The 19,621-nt window shown below is 29.7% G+C and overlaps 2 protein-coding genes across 2 annotated transcripts; one reads left to right on the top strand and one right to left on the bottom strand.

Moving 5' to 3' along the window:
• Window positions 1-513: 513 nt before the first annotated feature.
• LOC137823350 (allene oxide cyclase, chloroplastic) lies at window positions 514-2,678 on the bottom strand. The gene is made up of 3 exons (XM_068628449.1): window positions 2,170-2,678; window positions 1,943-2,064; window positions 514-1,107 (listed from the first exon to the last, which is right to left on the bottom strand). The coding sequence occupies exons 1-3, from the start codon at window positions 2,396-2,398 to the stop codon at window positions 706-708; spliced, it is 753 nt and encodes a 250-aa protein (XP_068484550.1). The 5' UTR covers window positions 2,399-2,678; the 3' UTR covers window positions 514-705.
• Window positions 2,679-9,713: 7,035 nt separating this feature from the next.
• LOC137825089 (small polypeptide DEVIL 3) lies at window positions 9,714-10,527 on the top strand. Its single transcript, XM_068630764.2, has one exon. The coding sequence runs from the start codon at window positions 10,004-10,006 to the stop codon at window positions 10,136-10,138; it is 135 nt and encodes a 44-aa protein (XP_068486865.1). The 5' UTR covers window positions 9,714-10,003; the 3' UTR covers window positions 10,139-10,527.
• Window positions 10,528-19,621: the final 9,094 nt, after the last annotated feature.

Raw genomic sequence — 19,621 nt, forward strand, 5'->3', positions numbered from 1 at the left:
TGGGTAAATAAAAAAGAGTAATAATCAACAACAAAGGAAGAAAAAATAAAAAATAATGATTATTCTCCGTATTATATATATAAATATTGATATTTAAATATTAATTACCTTTTAATATGGCCAATATTTATTTTCTTAAAAAAAAATTATAACTTTGAATTTGGTTTAAAGATAAAAAAATATAAATAACGAGTAAATTAAACTCAATAAATATAATAATTAAATTAATCTTTACAACCACGGACCAAATTACATCTAATAAAATAATTAACTTTGATGATTAAAAGGTATTCGACAACAACTAATCACACTTAGAAAGAAAAGGAAAAGTTAATAAAGATGATATCCATAAAAAAACACGTGGTTATAAAATATACAAAAATAACATTATACTGACACAACCACAATTTGAAGACACAATAACATACGAAGAAAAAAGAAAAAAGACGCGCGAAGCTTTGAAAAGGTATATAATAAGAAACAATAATTAAAACATATATGGTCCAACATAAATGGTGACAAACGCACTTCCTTTTGTTACGCACTATATTTGTGGAAACACTGCTAGTGGAACAATGTCAAGTTTTTCATCAAATAGAAACTCCACCACTACAGAAAAAAACATCAAACACTCCACTTTTATTCAGAATCTTACATCAAACTAAAAAGCAAAACAAAGTAATCAAAAAAAGGTTTGAGTACTGATTAGTCTGTGAAACCAGCAATGGTAGCATTCGGTTCAAGGGCCTTAGCAGCAGGAGAAGCTTCAACAGATGGAATGGGTTCAACAGTCTTCACAAGAAGCTCCTGAGGCAAATCTTTTATACCCTTTAGATAAAATGTGTACAAAATCTTGAAAGGATAGACAATTTGATGCAGCTTCACTTGACCCTTCACTCCCTCAAAAATTCCAGATCCACCAGTCACAGCCAAATATGAGTCCTCATAAGTCAGGTAAGGTCCCTGCACTGCTATGTGACCATAGTCTCCAAAGTAGAAGCTGAAGATTGCTTCATATCTGTCCCCTTTCTTTTCAGCTTTGTTTTGGATCAAAATACAAATACCAGATGTTATGCCAATGCGCTTTTGTAAATCTCCTGTGTACAACTGCATATGTTCAAAAACACAAGTTACTTTCCTTGATGTGTATTTATGTCTAACTCAACTTCATAAAATCTGCTTATGAGATGTGGTTTGCATTCACTTATATACTATGAAATGATATAATCTCTAGTGTATATGTATTCAACACACTCTTTTCACGCCGAGAGTGACAACTCTTGTGTGGGACAACATATTATAAGTTTTCCGATAACATTCCGATAACAGGTGACCAGATAAGTCTAATATCACTCGAATAGAGTCATTGAACTGATAAGTCTAATATCACTCTAATAGACTCAAAATGATTCTGATATCATATTAAGAAGTGGACTTTAAGTTTAGCTAAACTTCATAATACCGGTTTATGAGGTAAAGTTTGCACCCACTGTGAAATGATTTAATCTCTAGTTGATATGTGTGATCTGCAACATTCTTAGCATAAATAACATGGAAAATCCAACATTTTGCTGCTGCATCATTATAACCATAACAACAAGGAATCTATAAACCTTCTGCAGCTACTAAAGTTAAGGTTTACACACAATACAACACAACAGATAATTCAGTACAACGTAAATGTAAGATGAAATTAGCATAAATAAAGTAAATCTTCAAATGCAGAAAAAAAGTGAAGGATAGAAGTTATGTACAGTTCCTTAAGAGGATTTCACTGTTGTTTGCTGACAAGGATACGAAATTTGACTTTACTAATCAGCATAAAGTTTGCATTGAAGATGAACATAGCTTAGGAAATAAAAACACCAACTATGGTGGAATAACAACATTAAAAATACCAGTGAAACTCTGTAAATTTTATCCTGAAGGTGAAGAAACTCACCTTGTTGCTGAAGGGGACTAAATCACCAAGGGAATTGACAGTTTTATAGCTCAATCGAAGGTAAACAGGGCTTCCACGGTCTCGCTCGTTGATCTCGTACACACTCAGTTCTTGGACTTTTTCTAACGAAGCAAAGAAAGCAAAAGGGTGATGTCAACGCATGATCAAGCCAAACCCAGATAAATTTCAGCAATAAAAAACAAAACTTGAAAAGTGGGTGTGTCTACCAGAGCTAACAGGCTGAGCCTGGCTTCTGCAAGTGAAAGAATTCTTGGGAAGTGAAGTGAGAGTGGAGTGAAGCTTGAGACTTTTGGTGAGAGAATGGTTTGAGGAGGTGAAGGGAGAGAAAGGTTTGGTAATGGAGGGTGTGAGGAAGGAGGTTGGTTTGGCAGTGACAGGTGTGAGAAAGGAAGAAGAAGGGATGGTTTTGACAGCATGGCTTGAGAAGGCTGCCATTGTTAAGGGGTGAGGATGTTTTCAGATGAGAGAAGAAGAGAAGGTTATGGAATGTGTGATGTGAAGAAGGTAAAGGTGGTTTGCATTATATAGTGGAAAGTGGTGGCTAGAAAGGGAGATTACAGGGTAAAGAGGTGGACGGTGGAAGAAAGGTGTGAATGTTATGTGAGAAATGTGTTTGAGACGGTCAAAGGTTGAATCATGGTTAGGTAGATAGTGGACGGTCTCATGAATTTTTGGAGGGGAAATAAAAATTGAAGGTAGCAAGTCAGTGAAGGTTTTGTGTTCAATGGCGTTGTTGAATTTAAACGATGAGTTGGCGCATCACTGAGTTCTGCTTTTAGATTTTGAAGAATATGATATGAAGAATTGGTGGAGCAATGAGTTGTTGAGGAAAAAAAAAAGACTTATAGATATGGATAAGGAGATACATAAAATCTCTAAAATGTAAGATACGGGGATATGGATCTATATAATTATGAATTATATAATTTGATAATAAAGATTTATGTGCACGAGTATGTTCTATATTATTTTTTGGAGAGATGTTTTTCATGATTGGTTCACAAAGATTTGTTTCTTATTTTTATAATCATAATAAAATTTTATCCAACAAATTTTTATTTTTAGAAAATTAATGTATTTGTTCTTTTTAAAATGTGTTAGAACTGTATTAGAATTATCAGAAATCCAACAAATACTTTTTGAATTGGACACTTCACGGATACGTGTCCTACAAGTGTCATACAAATGTCGGTGTCCAATACACCGCCATTTAATAGAAGTGTCCGAACTTCATATGTAATATATTGAGAATTTGTAACAGTTTATTAATAAATAAAATTAAACCACAATATAAAAAGTAACATAACTTATCAAATAAAATTATTAATTAAACCACAGTATAAGTATACAATTTTATCCTAATATAAAACTACACGAGTAGTTGACAACACATAGTATGAAAATTTTGGATGGATTGTATTAAATCTTAATTAGATTAAATGTTTTATTGTTATTAAACATAAATTAGATTTAAAATGTCTAAAAAAAGTGTACATTAAATGGAATATTCCATTATAATAAATAAATTATTATTATTTGTATTATTAGTAAAAGCATGTTAATAGTTTTTTTTTCTATGATTTCTTCCGTAATTTTACATATGGAGACCATAGTATTATTTTATTATAAAAAATGATTTACTTAGCGTAAGTTAATTAGACTAAGGGATAAAAATCATAAGATTGTTATGTGTTTTTACTTAATTATGCAATTAATCTAATCTGTTAGCATTTTATAGGATGTGCTTGTTAATTAAGTGAAAATAGTTCAGGAAGAGAGAAGAATGACCAAATGGGTCTCTTAGTGGGCCTTATTGAAGAACACAAAGGTCCAATTGAAGAGCCTATAAGGGATGAAAATAGATCCACTATATTTAAATTTTGGATGTTAAAACACCATTTTGGAAATTGCTTTTTGCAAAGTGTTTTTTCCTACACCTCCATGGACTATGGATGTTAGACAAGTCTAAAATGTTTTTACTTTACATCTATGGATAATGAATTTCGAAAATAACATTTTAGATTATATTATCTAAAATATATTTTTTATTTAAAAATATATTTTAGATTATATAATTTAAAAATATATTTTAAATTACATAATTTATAGATATATTTTAGAAATGCATTTTAGATTGTAAAATCTAAAAAAATATTTACAAATTTCATAATTTTGAATGCATTTTCATACTATCTTGAAATGTATTATAAGTTACACAATTTAAAATATATTTTTAGATTACACTATCCAAAATCACATTTGGAATCGTACATTTTAAAATATATTTCTAAACTGTCTAAAATATATATTTTTTATTAAAAATGTTTTATAAATTATATAATTTATAATATTTGTTAGGTTGTACAACATATTTCAGATTGCGCATAATAGATTTTCAGATTATATAATATGGTTAATTTGAATTTTTCTCACATCCAATGAGGTGTTGAAGAAGGTATGAGGTACCAAAAGAAATTGTCCACAATTTCATGAAGAAATCACACAAATGTGGATGTGGCTTGTTTTAATGTCTCACTTCGATTTTGTCTTCTTTGTTATCTTGTCATTGGAACAATTTACATGGCCTACATAGATTCTACCAAAATTAGCCACTTTTCGTTATCTCAAATTTTTTTTGGGAGTTTCTTCCAGCGCCCCTACACGTTTTTTCCTGCACCTGACATTCTTTAAAATACTAAAACTATCCTTTCACAGTTTTATGTGATTCCAGAATAGGGATTTCATAAATGAAAAGTGTTTTTGGAACAGAGGTTCCGTAAAGAAAGAATGCTTCTAGAATAGAAAATTCAGAAGATAAAAAATCATTTCAGAATATCCTTTCTGAAATACATTTTTTATTTATTTCTGGATTGATAAATCCAGAATTAATAAAATGTGTTCCAGAAAATATGTCCTGAAAATTATGTTTCGGAAATATTTCAGAAAGAACAATTTGGGAGTTATTTTTAAAAGGGGGTAAATCAGTCTTTTTCGAAAACTATGGGTGCAGGAAGAAATTTGTTAGGGGTGCAGGTAGAAACAGTTTAGTTTTTTTTTCCTTTTGTTACCATCTGGGCTAATTCAGGTGTTGGTACCCAGGCCCAAGGTAGACAAGTTCCTAATTAATTATAAGATCTGTCCGGAGAAAACTTCTTTATAAAAAATAATTTATAAACAAATTAAAAATTATATTTTAAATAAATTAACGAAAAAACAGTTTACATCAGCTTATTTATTTTAGGAAAAAAACTTATTTTATTTTTCTTTATTATATGCAAAAAAATTATACTCCCCTGATAACATACTAACAAACTAAGTTCCTCAACATGTTTAGTAGACATATGTTTAAACATGTTGACTATATAATTCAATTACTAATTTGGTTTCTGATAACACATGTTGACTATTTCAATTAGTAACTTTGGCTTGGACAATTTTTTTTATTAGTATCTAATTAAATATGAATTTTGAAATTATTTATTAATAATAGAAATTATTTTAGATATGAATAGTTTTTTTTAGTATGTATGTTTAGTCAATATAGTAACTTAGTTCTATTTAGTAATTTTCTTGTATTGACCCACAAATGACTAACTCCATCTCTAGATTCTGATCTTGTTAGAGTCCTTCTTGGACACTGACATGCTTTTTCAGCTGGATCTCCTCATCCGCAAGTTACGCACTGTTGTAAGTTTTAACTTCTTATTACAAATGAGATTACATATAATTGTGTACCATATCGTACAATAATTGCATATATAATAATTATATACAATAATTGTGTATAATTTGATAATTATTATTTCCTCAATACTCTCCTCAAGTTGGTAGGTGCCATGAACTCATTACTTGTGTCGAAATACAAGTTATGAGTTACATCCAAGTCACAGTTTGCGCATTTTTTCTTTTCTAATTGGTGTATAGATTCGTTGGTTTGTATGAGAATAATCTCATGATGTATTCATTTAAGTTGTACGGTTGTTTGCCTCAGGTGTCTTCCTCTAGGTTAGCTAGGAAGTTTTGTATAGGTAGACATGAGGTTATGGTGGTATAGAGTGTAACGAACGCAGGTTAGATATGGTGGATTTGTTGTTGTAACTGAATTACTATAACTCAGGGACAAAATTTATATTTATGTGGATGAAACTTTTCTCTTGAGGTAGTCTCCTCCTCCTATATTGTCTCATTTTCATACACTGTTAAGATTCTTTTCATGGACTTGTTTGTTTGAGGAGTGAATATAACCTCATTTTGAAAAAAAAAAATATGAATATGCTTAAATTGTTAAATGAATGTCTAAAACTGGACAAGAGGTTACAAACTATCACACTAAGCTAATTATGTAACTAATCATGAGATTCTATCATTATTTAATTGTCCACTAGTAAGTTGATAGGGGAAGATTATGAACCCGTCAAAAAATGTTACTTGTCCATGCCTTTGTAAAAATATATGCGAGATGGTACATATAAATGATTGATTATCCCGGCTTGTAACTTTTCTTATGACAGTCTATCTCAATGTGTTTTGTGGGTTCACTAATCATGAGATTCTATCATTATTAAAATTGAATATAATTGTGTACAACATCGTATAATATTTTACAATAATTGCATGCAATTGTATATAATTTGATAACTATTATTTCCTTAATACGCCATGGAGACTTTTGCGCTCATTCTATAAATAGGATATCCTAACCTTGTTGTGATGCACACACTTTCTCATCTTCTTCTATTTTCTATTCTTGGATTTTTAGCTCTTACGAGCTTTCTTGCTAATTATGAGATTCTCATTATTATTCGAGAAATTCCGATTATTCTTAGGGCTTGCACAACTCACAACGAATAAGTTTTTAAGATCACACCTTAAAAAACCAATCTTGTTCGTATCTTTAGTCTTAATTTACTAAAAAAAATAGAAATATATATATTTTGTTGTGTTAGAATGAGAAAATGTAATTAAAATTCTTAATATCTCATCTAATGGTAGGAGAGTCCACATGTGACAGATAGTTAATTCAGTAATCTCACGAAACTCATTTAAATTGAATTACTATAGCTAGCATTCTTCTTGTACATTGTCTTGTGTGGAATGAATGTAACCAAGTACACTGAACCGTACCAATGAGATATGTGGTTATACGTGCATAATCTTTGATCAAACCAAGAAATTTGCAAAATCGGCTATAACTTTGTTTTGATTATTTTATCTGGAAAAGAATATGGGAATGTTAATGCAAAATTAGCATTTTACAGAAACATGAAATGGACAAGAGAGTTACAAACTGTGAACTCCAAGCAAAAAAATCAGGTGTGTCCACAGTATCAAAGGCAATAACCATGCCACTCACGAGCATTTCACGTGCTCCAATGTCTTCTTAATGCGTTACAACTTTGCCTTTTGGTCCATTAAGATATTCTTATGACGAAACCCCCAAAGGAACATGGTTCAGACAAGTTTGGTAGTGAAGGCCTTCTAGACATATTTAAAGTCACCATGTCCCTTATGTTTAAGTCCTTCGATTAATTCTTCCACACCTTCTCCTACTACACCTAATTCACTCAAATGCCTCACTTCATTATTCAACATCAAAATCACATTCTTCATTCACATTTTTTTTCCAATAACAATAAAAAATGATATAAATAGAAATACTGGAATACTTTAACCCATATATAAAAACCTCTATTTGAGTATAAAGATATTGATATTAAACAAAAAAAAATTATCAGTCAGAAAAGATAATAAATGTGATCTACTTTAGGTGGTTAAACCCTCCTACAAAGCAAAAAAACATATATTTCAAGAAAATCTTAACTACCTATTAAACAATTATACTGTTTCTATTTCTACATCATTTCCAACTGAAACAACACATTATATACATAGTAATTACATGCAAGTTACAAAAGTTTTGAGAATTGTTCTTGTCAACCCACTTTCATTCACGTACCATTACATCACAACCTTCTCATAATTTTCACTATTTTTTGTTACAATCTCAACTCCATTAATATAGTTCTGATTTTATGATATATAAGAAATTTCAGGTGTATCCAATTTGTATGAATAAATGTAATGAATTCAAGTTTTTATAAGGATAAGCTATCCTATTATCTCTTTGAAGTTTCTTTATTTTATTTCTAAAAGGATAAGCTATCTTAATCATGCAACTTAAGTTTTATCGTATACAAAGAGGGGAAAAATAATAATCATTTTTTGTCACCATATGTAAGAGAAGTTCCCTTGAAGGAATCTATATTGTTTCTATATTATACCACTGTTAATTAAGCACGACAAAGCTTTCATATTTAAGCTTCCAAAGAGAAAAGAAATAAAATAAAAAAAAAAAATGGAAGCTGCAATTCTAAGTGATATGGGTGGAGCACAAGACGCAACCTGTGGGATTATGCTTCTTCTTAAATCAAGATGAAGCCCTAAATATTGAAACAATTGGTTGGGTTTGAAGAAGTGTCTCTGATTAATTAATTTCAGATTCATCAGTACAAATTTTGTATCTTTTACTATTTTTCTATTTTGGGCTTCAAGCTCAGGAGATAAAAATGTGAATGGGAATAAAAGATTGGTTAAATATCTTTGATCTTTCACTATGTTTGTGGAGTTATTTACAAACAGTGAGAGAATCTTGCTCATTGCCACACGATTAAGCACATTAGGCCATAACTCGTGGAGCCACAGCCATTTTACATTTATACTATGATGTCCTTTAAGATAACCTTCTCTGACACACCCTTGTCTTTATATCCCATATTTGAAATCACATGCCTAACTTTGACTATTAGCCTGCCATTACAGTTTTCAGACGATCTAGTGTAAGATGGAAGGTGGCTTCTGTTAGTTTTTCAAGAACGTGAACATGAACATATGGGTAAGATCAATTCAAATTAAGTCTAGTCAATTTTCCCTTTTATACCTAACCAGTAGTGAACAGCATTTATTCTATACTGATGTTAAGAAAAGCAACAAGAACACCAACAAAATGCTAATGATTGTGCTTATTATTGTGATAAGTCTTGTTGTGTACATTCATTAAAATGAGTTAAGTAAACCTAATGAATAAAAAGTCATAAATCACTATGTACCTAACTGTCATAGTATTAGAAATATAAAAAATTCGGATGATTGTATATATCCCTTAATCGAGTTTTCATTATTCTCAATGACCATTGTAAATAAAACGACATATTCAATGAGTCTTTAATAACGAACAATTATTTATAGAATAATGAATGACAATCATACGACTAATCCAAAGTTGTCACCTAAAATATTTATAAATATCACTATTCACGAAAGGATAATTTATCTTGTCTCACACACTAAACTTTATTTTATACTACTCTAAGTTATTTGTTAAGAATTTATCATCATCTTTATGTTCTTACTAATTTAAGTATTGGAGTTACAGGTGAATTTCCCTCTCTTATGAAAGATCAACTAAAAACTCGTTATTTGACGCAATCTTCGACGAGTTGCCCTCTTCAAATTCATTTTTGGTAGTAACACATTATAAACTTAGTTACAAGTTCTTTCAAATGTGTCTATGATTGAAGTTTGAATTAGAGGAAACTTCACACGGATAAAGATGTCACAAATAATTGGAGAATATAGTCAAACGACATGATAAGGAAGCTTCGTTGTTTCTTGGATTAATTATGAGGTTGAAACCATGGAGGGCTCAAAAATCTAAGATAACAATGGCTTTTTACTTAGCATGACCTAAACATTATTATACGCTTTGCTTAATTCAATGGCCGACCACTTATCTTGGTGGTTGATGCCACATAAATGTTGGTGCAGAGAGATGGAGAGAGAATGGGGGTGTGGAATCTGAATTGAGGGGCCTATAGACATTTTTTTTCGGAACCATGGACCACACATTTCTCTCTATAAGAACCCCTTTGGAGCTCCATCTGCAACACTCCTTCAAGTGGTTGCAACTTTCAACACACACATTCTGTCTCTCTACACTACAAACTGTAAGTTAACAAAGAAAGGAGCTTCATACACACAAAGATGAGCAAAGATTCCATGAGAGGTTCAAAGAAGAAGGTTTCATGCAGAAGGCTTGGAGGGTACCTCAAAGAGCAAAAAGGAAGACTATACATAATCAGAAGATGTGTAGTCATGCTACTCTGCTGGCATGACTAGATACAATCATTCTCAACATCTGCAACTATCATTGTTCATCGTTTTTCTTTGCCTATATCATGGATCAAACACACATCAGAATCGTGTTGGAGATCTCACTTCGACTAGAAACTAAGATATTTCACAGGATACAAATCTCACCTTATAAGTCGATTTTATGAGGTTGAGAGTGTACTTCTTAATAGCCTTTCAAAGCCATGGTCAAGGAACAAAAGTTCAAGGATGCAGAAAAAGAATATATATGTTTTGCTAGATAGTTCTTTCTTATTAATTCCCTATGTAAATAGCAGAGAAAGTAACGTTAGAGAAAATTTCCTTCATATCTAAAAATGTAAGTTCTCTACGTGCAAAAAAGCTAATTGGCAATGGATTAAAATTTTCAGATTCAATTCTACACTTGAGCATAGTTCGATTTGTTTCTTTTGAATGAAGAACTCTTTAGTTTGGAAGAATTTTTTTTATCAACATTTCATAAATAATCCAACTCGTATACATACCACATCAAACACATATATGATACGTCCTTTGAAAGAGTTAATTGTATGGTTATTACACTCCCTTGGTGTACAAAAGAAGCATTGAGAATAAGGTGATTAATTAATGATAATGAGGTGTTTATTATCTGTGGAATCTTTGTGATTAAAAAAAAGAAGAGTAAATAATGGAAGATTTGTGGATAGATGAAGGAGAATGTTGCCTTGAATGGTGAAAGTAAAAGTTAAAAGTGAAAAGAGAAGATGCATAAGAGCTATATTTATGCAGCTAGAAAAGAAGGACAGAAATGGGTGGTAATGAGTTGAAGAGTGTGTTGTGTCTTTTACGTAGGCTCTATTTGTTGAGGTCTTATCAACTCAAAGTTACATTATATTGCATTTTGAAAAAGAGATCGTGCATCACATGTGCCTGATATGACCCTCTCTTCCATTTTTCTCATTCTTCCTTTCGACATCATTTGTTTTTCTTACCGTTTTATCCACTTCTTCGTTTCTCTCCTCTCTCACTCACTGTTTCACAACACTTCTTCGTAGCTTTTCAAAAACAAAAAAACTCCATGTGAAGACTTTTCTTTGGCTAGGTTTTTCTTCTAAGTATTGTTACTGTTGGCGTTTGAACTCCTCCAAACAGTAAAAAAATGTACATTCACTATTGGTTACAACACTAGCTTCTGCTCTAACATGGCATATAGATGCTATTCCAAACTCACTAGTTCTTCTGGGGTTTTAAGACAAAATAAAATAACTAACTTAACACTTCTAATTCTTATTTTTTTCACGGTCTTCCGATTTCTTCCGATAGGTGAATAATTTGGGTATATTTCGATGTGAATATTGGTATACTTTTAACTCTCAAATAAGTTTTAGTTCTTTTCTCTTTCGTTTAGGTTGTTGTTCTTGATTCTCTTGAATGGATGGATAATGTATCTACAGAGTCATCCGATGATAGAGTTATAATCAGTTAGATTATATAATATCTTCTAAAATAAGGTTCTGTTTATCTATTTAATCAAAATGAATTTTTTATTAAATTTTATCAATTTTATTGGACTTTTACTTTTTATACTTTGTATTTATTAAATATATTTTTAATATTTTGGACTTAATCTTTAAGTTTGTATACTATCAAAATTATTTATTCTTTTAATTTTTCCTATTTTGTAATCCATTGTTTCATTTTAATGGCATAATATTTTGATGACTGAAAAATTACAATCTTTCAATCTCTCATACCTTTAATATAAGTCTTTCGGATATTATAATATTATGAGTGAGATTCTCTACAACTTCTAATTGATAATATAAAAAAAAATGTAATTTTGTCATTTTATATAAAAATTTAATTTTTTAGAAAAAAAAGAAAGTCTCAATATATGATTTTTCAAACTTGTTATTTCCACATTTTTTCTTACTAGCTCACAATTTTCTTCCTCACTGTTGCACATTATACGCAGTAGCCTCTATGGCTAGTCTATTTTCTCCATCACTGCAATAATTCACACAATTGAGAAAAAAGTGTGGTATAGTAGGAATTGTTCCCAAGGTCCACCTCTAATATTTTTATTTTATACCATATCTAGGGTGGGTGTGGATTGGACTTTTTAAATTCACATTTTCTAAACGAAATACTTTTAAATTTTTTGATTGAAATATAAATAATTGAATTGGATTTTAAATCTAAATTCACATTTTGAAAAAGATAAAAGTTTAGATGCTTATACATCAATTTGAGGTTGATTTTAAAATTCATATTTTTTAATTTATATTTATATCTAAAATAATAAAAATTATTATATATTTTCTAAGAATAATTTTTAGAATTCTTGAAATCCTTCATATTTTATAAAATCTGTAATTAATTAATAATAATAATAAATCATTTTTTTTATATATTTAATGCATGTTCTCCAGATATAGATACCATGTTTGTTATATGTTCTGAATTTGAATGCATGTCACTTCTTAACAAACGTAATTTCTTGAGAGTTTTGTTTTGAAATGTGATTAGAACATGGATTCGATTTTTTAAATCCAGACCAAAATTCCATCCTAATTTATTTTAAATGTAAATAATTAGGATGAAGTTAAATCCAACATACTTTTTTTAAAATAATCAGTTTGAATGATTATGTGTATTTTTATTGATATCTATTTTTTTTTTATCTTCTTCATGCTAATAATTATAAAATTGAATTAGATGAAATACAAATGTAGGATATGTATGACGTGAAATCATATTTTTATTTTGTTCAATGATGTTTTACTACAAGAAAATCATGAAATAGAAACTAATTTTTAGATATCAAAATAATTAGTTACAATAATAACTAAATTAGAGACCATTTTATAAACTAAAACAAAAATTAGTTTCTATTATTGTTAAATAGTTTTTAAATTGGTATTTAATTAGCAACCAAGGTTTTAGAAACCAAATTTAAAAACTAAATCATTGGTAGTTAAAACATTGGTTGCTAATTAGATACCAATTTAAAAACTATTTGACAATAATAGAAACTAATTTTTGTTTTAGTTTCTAAAATGGTCTCTAATTTAGTTATTATTGTAACTGATTATTTATTATTTTAGTATCTAAAAATTGGTTTTTATTTCATGATTATATTGTAGTGTTTATTTATCTGTATGTGTTTCATACAAAGATATTTCATACTAATGTATGAATTTTTTTGGTTTCATCATTTCCTCCAATTTAATTTAATGTATTCAAACTAATTAAAGTATTAATCAAACAAAATAATTATACCAAAGTCGTTAATTTTTTTGGGGGGTTCGGTAAAAAGTTTCGTATATTTTTTGGTGGTTGTTCCTTGAAAATGACAAATCACAAAGTACTTCCTTTCCTTTATAACACGTTTCATCTACTAGCGGTGCTTCGTAAATATCATGGAATATGCTTTATATACATCATATTGAACTCAACCATAATGCTTTAATTTCACAACTTTATTATTTCATACAAGTGCTATATATAACTTGATATATTATTACTGTATTCTAAATTTTTATTTCTATTTATTATTATCATTTAAATATTATAATTTATGATCATGTAATTGTTTAAAAAATATGGTTGTAAAAGGATTATTGTACTTTAATTTTTAATTTAGTTTGGAATTTGAAGGGTAGAATAGATAATGTTTTGAGATATGTTTAGTATTAGTGGGGTACTGACAGAGTATATTCAGAATTAGAGGTTCATTCTTTTGGTGCAGACATGGTGTCTCTGTTATCAATAATATATGTTTCTGTATTAATCAATGAATACACTTGTTCTATAAGTCTACTCAGATTATTATTTTGTCTGCCCAAATAAAATAATGCATGCATTTATTTTTCTTTAAATTTAGATTAACATAATTATTAAAAGTGGAATAATTGAACTATAAAATCTGAATATTAAGATGGATGATATTTGTCTTAATTTAGGTATTATGAAATATTTATCCCTGATATATGATTTTTAATATATTTTATATTTTTGAAAATTTTCAATTTATGTGTAAAGATAAAAAAAATTATGATAAATTCTAAATGTTCTTAAAATTATGTAAATAAATAAATTTAAAATTTGACTCAAATGAATTTATATTCATTTATATAGTATGAAATATTTTTATTTTTAATTGATAATTATTTTAAAATTGTATTTTTTTATTAAAAACAGTGTAGTGAGTTAGCCTGGATTATTTTTTGGATGATGTTTATTTTTTATTAAATAAAATTTTTTTAAATGTACTTAAATAAATATGTTCATATACAATGAAAAAACAAAATAATATATCTATTAAAAAATAATTCTTAATTGAAAAAATAAAGACTTAAATATAATTTTTATTTTCTTAATTTGCTCAGTCTGCAATTTTGTTTCTCTAAAATAGAGTTATTTTTAGATTCTCTGTTTTGGAAAATTCATAATTTTAGTTAAAACCTTTCATTTTTCTCATGTTTGTTTCTTTGTTTTATATGTTATCTTTTTCATTTGAATTCTTCTGGAAGGTTTTGTTATATTATAATTACCTCACTTTTTTTTAACATTAAGAACTATGTTTCTTGTTACCTAACTTAAAACAGATTAAAATTAATCAAAGCATTGATCCAATTTATCACCTTGATTATAAACTTGTAAACAAAGCTTTTGACATATGAATGAGGTGAAAGTTTTGTTTTGATGATTAATCCTTTTAACACAACATACCATTTTCACGTCGAAGTTACTAATTATTTGTATGATGAATTATAATAGTAACGCAAAATTCAATAAATTTTCCTTAAAATCAATTTATAAACTAAAATTTGTATTCATATATATTATAAAATATGTTTGTTTTTAGTTAAACGTGGATCTCCAACAAATACATTCTTGGAATAAATATAACATATAGCTTGAAAAATAATTACATATATTTTTTCTTTCTCTTCAATCTCATATTTATTAATATCTTAATTTTTCTTTTTTTTTTATCATATTTGCAGTTTTTAGTTTCACTTTCACTTTCTTTCTTTCTTTTTCCACCGAAACATGTCATTTCTCTGACAAGTTGATCAGTTTGAAAAACGTTAACCATTATAAGTTGAGTTCCAAAAAATATGGTTTTGTGATCTTGATCTTAGATTAATGTGGTTCGGGTTCTCAGAAACAGTCCCATGTTCCAAAAAATCACGTTCTCTTCCAGCTTTAACAAACACGTAATACGACAAGGCTCCAAAGGGAAAAAAAAATCATACACAGAATCAAAGTTCAAACACAACACTTGCACTCGTGCAGTCTGGGACACTGCGTGACTAAATCAAAGATGGGTCAGATTTCAAACACTGTCCAAATTCTCTCATGCCATTATCATTTATTTTCTCTGAACGCAATAAATTTACATAATTTTTCAAAACAACTATATTAAAGAGAATAATTATGTTTGTTTTTGCATGTTTAAAATATTTAAAAAATGAGTTTTGTAAAGCAGAGAGAGAGAGAGAGAGAAATATTGAAGGATGGTGTTTAGGGCCCAATGAACAGAGGGAACCTAATGATTGAGTTAAGCAGTGAGAAAAAGTTTGATTGGTCAAAGTGGCAGCTTTATGATGCACACATGCACCCCAAATCCACATGCTCTCACTCACTCTCTCACCCGTGGTCGTTTTCATCATACCTCTCCCATTACTCTCTCTTTTCATTCTTTCACACATCTGTAGGACCATCATCTCCATCTCCACCCCAATTCATTTCTCTCAATTAAAACATAATCTTCCACAACCACATTAATGCATCACCTTACTTTACTTCTCATCACACCAACTTCTTTTTAAATAGGATAATGGAGTAACTGAAAATTTTAATAGATAAAGTTCACTTTTTTTAATAATGTGGTATTAGAGGGATGTATACTCTATCCTAATGAGTATTTATTGGATTTATCATATTACCTAATATAAATCACTATTAGATCACATATAAATTTATAATTTCATGCAAAAATTACAGTAACAACTAACGAATGTGGGTTAGAAATCTCATATTAACTAATACTAAAAATATATAAATAAATGCAAACCTATTATAAACTGGTTTTACGAACACACTAATCCACTTAAAATCTAGTATAGTTTCTCACCATTAAATGATTACATTGATATTGGTTATTGCCTCATCATTCTCACACAAACAACTTATGCTATTAACCACTAATAGAGTTTAATGAGGGGAAGGGGGAAATCGTAAGATAAGAGTAGAAGGAAAACGAAATAGAACTTTTAACATAAACCAATATTATTTTGGTTCACATCGTGACATCTCAACATGTCGCTTTTGAACTTTTGGTATTGCTGCTCCATGTTTCAGGAATATCAAGAACAACTCTTGCAATTTTAAGTCTTACAGCATCCTTTTAATAAATCTCTCAGATATTAACTAAACTTACTGAATGTTTTCATTTTGCTTTATAATATAAAATATATTTAGCATTGTTTAATATTTTATTTATGAAATATTAATAGAAGTTTGTAAAATATTATATTATTTACACTTTTATGAAACCTAATTGCTAGGGATTGTAATCCGAAATTATTGTTATACTCTTTTATGTTTGTATTTATTCACACTTCCTACAACTGTAGTTCCAAGGTATATTCTGAGTTTGAAAATACTTACTATTTCGATGTTAATGGGCCTCGCTGTTTCAAACAGCTCTATACTTGGGCCCATAGCATGGGCATCGATAGTAACGGTCCATGTTTTTCCTGGACCTCTGCAGTATTCTCAGTCCAACTCAGTAATAGATAGCAAGCCCATTTTCTGGAGCTTTTCCTAAAAGAACAATTGACTTAGTTTTTATATTATATATAAATACACAAATTAATTTTTAATTTAGTCGCAGTTAATTAAAATATTATATATAAACTCAGTTTAATTTTTTTTTTATAAAAAAAATGGTTAGTATAGAAAGGAAGAAATAGATGATATTTTAGAAGTGAAAAAAAAAAAAGGAAAAGGATGAGAAGCATAAGAGGTAATTAAAGTGATAATTAATGATGGAAGTGGCCAGCTAGCATGAATGCGATGAAACAACCACCTGACAGGACTCAAAAAGTGGCAACGTACCACACTGTCGCCGAATCCTGAGAAATGGTTTTCCTCTGCACATGAAGGTATGTGTCTAAGGGGGTTTTTTGGTGGGGGCATTTCAACAAACAGATCACCAGCAGAAGAAGTTTGGTTATGGGACCCCTCAAACAACCAAATATCTTCACATGATTATGCTCATGCAACGCTCAAAACCCTGCTTTTTTGGCTTCTGCCCAGCACATTCTAAGCTACAGATTAACCATTTCTTTCTTTCTTTCCTGTTACCATTGTCTACCACTTGTTCTCTTCGTTTCACTCCCAAGAACCAAAAGGTACCACTCTCTTTCAACCAATGTCTCCATGGATCACTCAAGAAGGACCAGTGGGACAAACTTTCACTTCCCATACCCTTCTTACAATTATTCATTTCTTCCAGATACTTCCTCAAATTTCATGTATACCTTGTCGTATTGTTTATGCATAATTGTAATGTTTTTCAAATATATCTAACAAAGTACTCATGCTGCAAAGTTCAAATGTACCAAGTCTAGTTATTGTTGTAATTTTGGAAAATCAAAGCTTATAACAATGAACATGAACAATAATATATATTATAAAGATTCTACAATATGATTTTTACATTCTATAGATTCAATTATAATAAAAATGAACATTTATTTTAATCTATAAGAGTATTTATGTGAACAATTTCTTTTATTTTCTCATTTCTAATCTATCTGTTGATAATTTTATTCTTATTACACTCTTTTTTTTATTAGGTTTTCATTATATTCTCACATTAATTTACAGTTAGGTCAAACACTCAAAATTTATTTCATATAAGTCACATTATAAAGTTTAATTTACATAATTTTTTAACAACTATATGCATTTTTTTTTAAGATATTAGGTATTTTTTCTGTTTTAAATTGAAATACATTCAAATTTTCAATAAATACATTTAAGAAACTCAACTTTATTAACAATATTTAACTTTGTTAGTTTTATATTGTATTTATAAATCATGTATATGTACATATACTTTATTATAACAAGAAATGAAAAAGTAAGCTACTCGTTTATAATGTGATAGATATTTTAATTAGAAAGATAGATATCATATTTAGTGTCTAATTTTTGTATCTAAAGAGATTATATACGATACACTCGTTGTAAATAAGAAAGGTTCACTAGTGAAAAAATTATTCGTATCACCCTTTTGTTGGGAAAAACGGGTAATTTTCCCACTAAAACAAAACCCTAACAGAGCTACCCGACAAATAATATTGAATAAATAAAGCGGAATAATAAAAGAGATAAAGAGGAAAAACACACCCGAAAATTGTTAACGGAGTTCGGCCTGTTTAGCCTAATCTCCGAGCACAGCAAAAACAACTCCCTTTTATTATTATGAGAGAAGATATTACAAATTGGGATATTTAACAGTGAAGGGGGAGAGTTTAATTTATAACCCTCAAACCTCCTTCCCAAACAATGAACCCACCGATGTGGGACTTGGGATTAAGCCAAAATCAACAAATCTCCACCTTGGCTTAATTTCAAGTCTCACCTAAAACAAATCTTCTCAAAACATAACAAAAACAAACTTTACAGTGCTTCAAATTTGCGCCTCCGGACGCCAACTTCAAATGTGCAAGATATTAACCAAGTCTAAACAGTGTTCAAACTTGGTCCTTGTAACCACCTTGGTGAGCATATCTGCAGGATTCTCCGTAGTGTGAATCTTCTGGAGAACAATCTCCTCTTCTTCGAGAATCTCACGCACAAAGTGATAGCGAACATCAATGTGCTTCGTCCGTGCATGAAAGACTTGATTCTTTGCTAAATGAATAGCACTCTGACTGTCAGAATATAACTCAAGTTGTTTCTGACCAACTCCCAAGTCTTTAAGCAACCCATGAAGCCAAATTGCTTCCTTCACAGCCTCTGTAATCGCCATATACTCTGCCTCTGTCGTAGACAAAGCCACCGTAGACTGCAAGGTAGACTTCCAACTAACTGGCGCTTTTGCTAAAGTGAACAAATAACCAGTAGTAGACCGTCGCTTATCCAAATCACCTGCATAATCAGAATCACAATATCCAACTATGCATTGACCAAGTGATTCATCTTGCTCAAATGTCAATCCAACATCTAAGGTATTTTGGAGGTACCGTAGAATCCATCTCACAGCTTGCCAATGACCCTTGCCCGGATCATGCATGTACCTACTAACAACACTCACAGCCTGTGAAATATCTGGTCTTGTACACACCATTGCATACATCAAGCTTCCAACTGCATTTGCATATGGGACTTTCGCCATGTATTCTCGTTCTTCATTAGTCGTCGGAGATAAACGGCTACTCAATTTCAAATGAGGAGCAAGTGGGGTACTTACAGGTTTTGTATCTT

This window comes from Phaseolus vulgaris, chromosome 8, assembly GCF_051622355.1.
Source record: "Phaseolus vulgaris cultivar YP4 chromosome 8, ASM5162235v1, whole genome shotgun sequence".
NCBI lineage: Eukaryota > Viridiplantae > Streptophyta > Magnoliopsida > Fabales > Fabaceae > Phaseolus > Phaseolus vulgaris.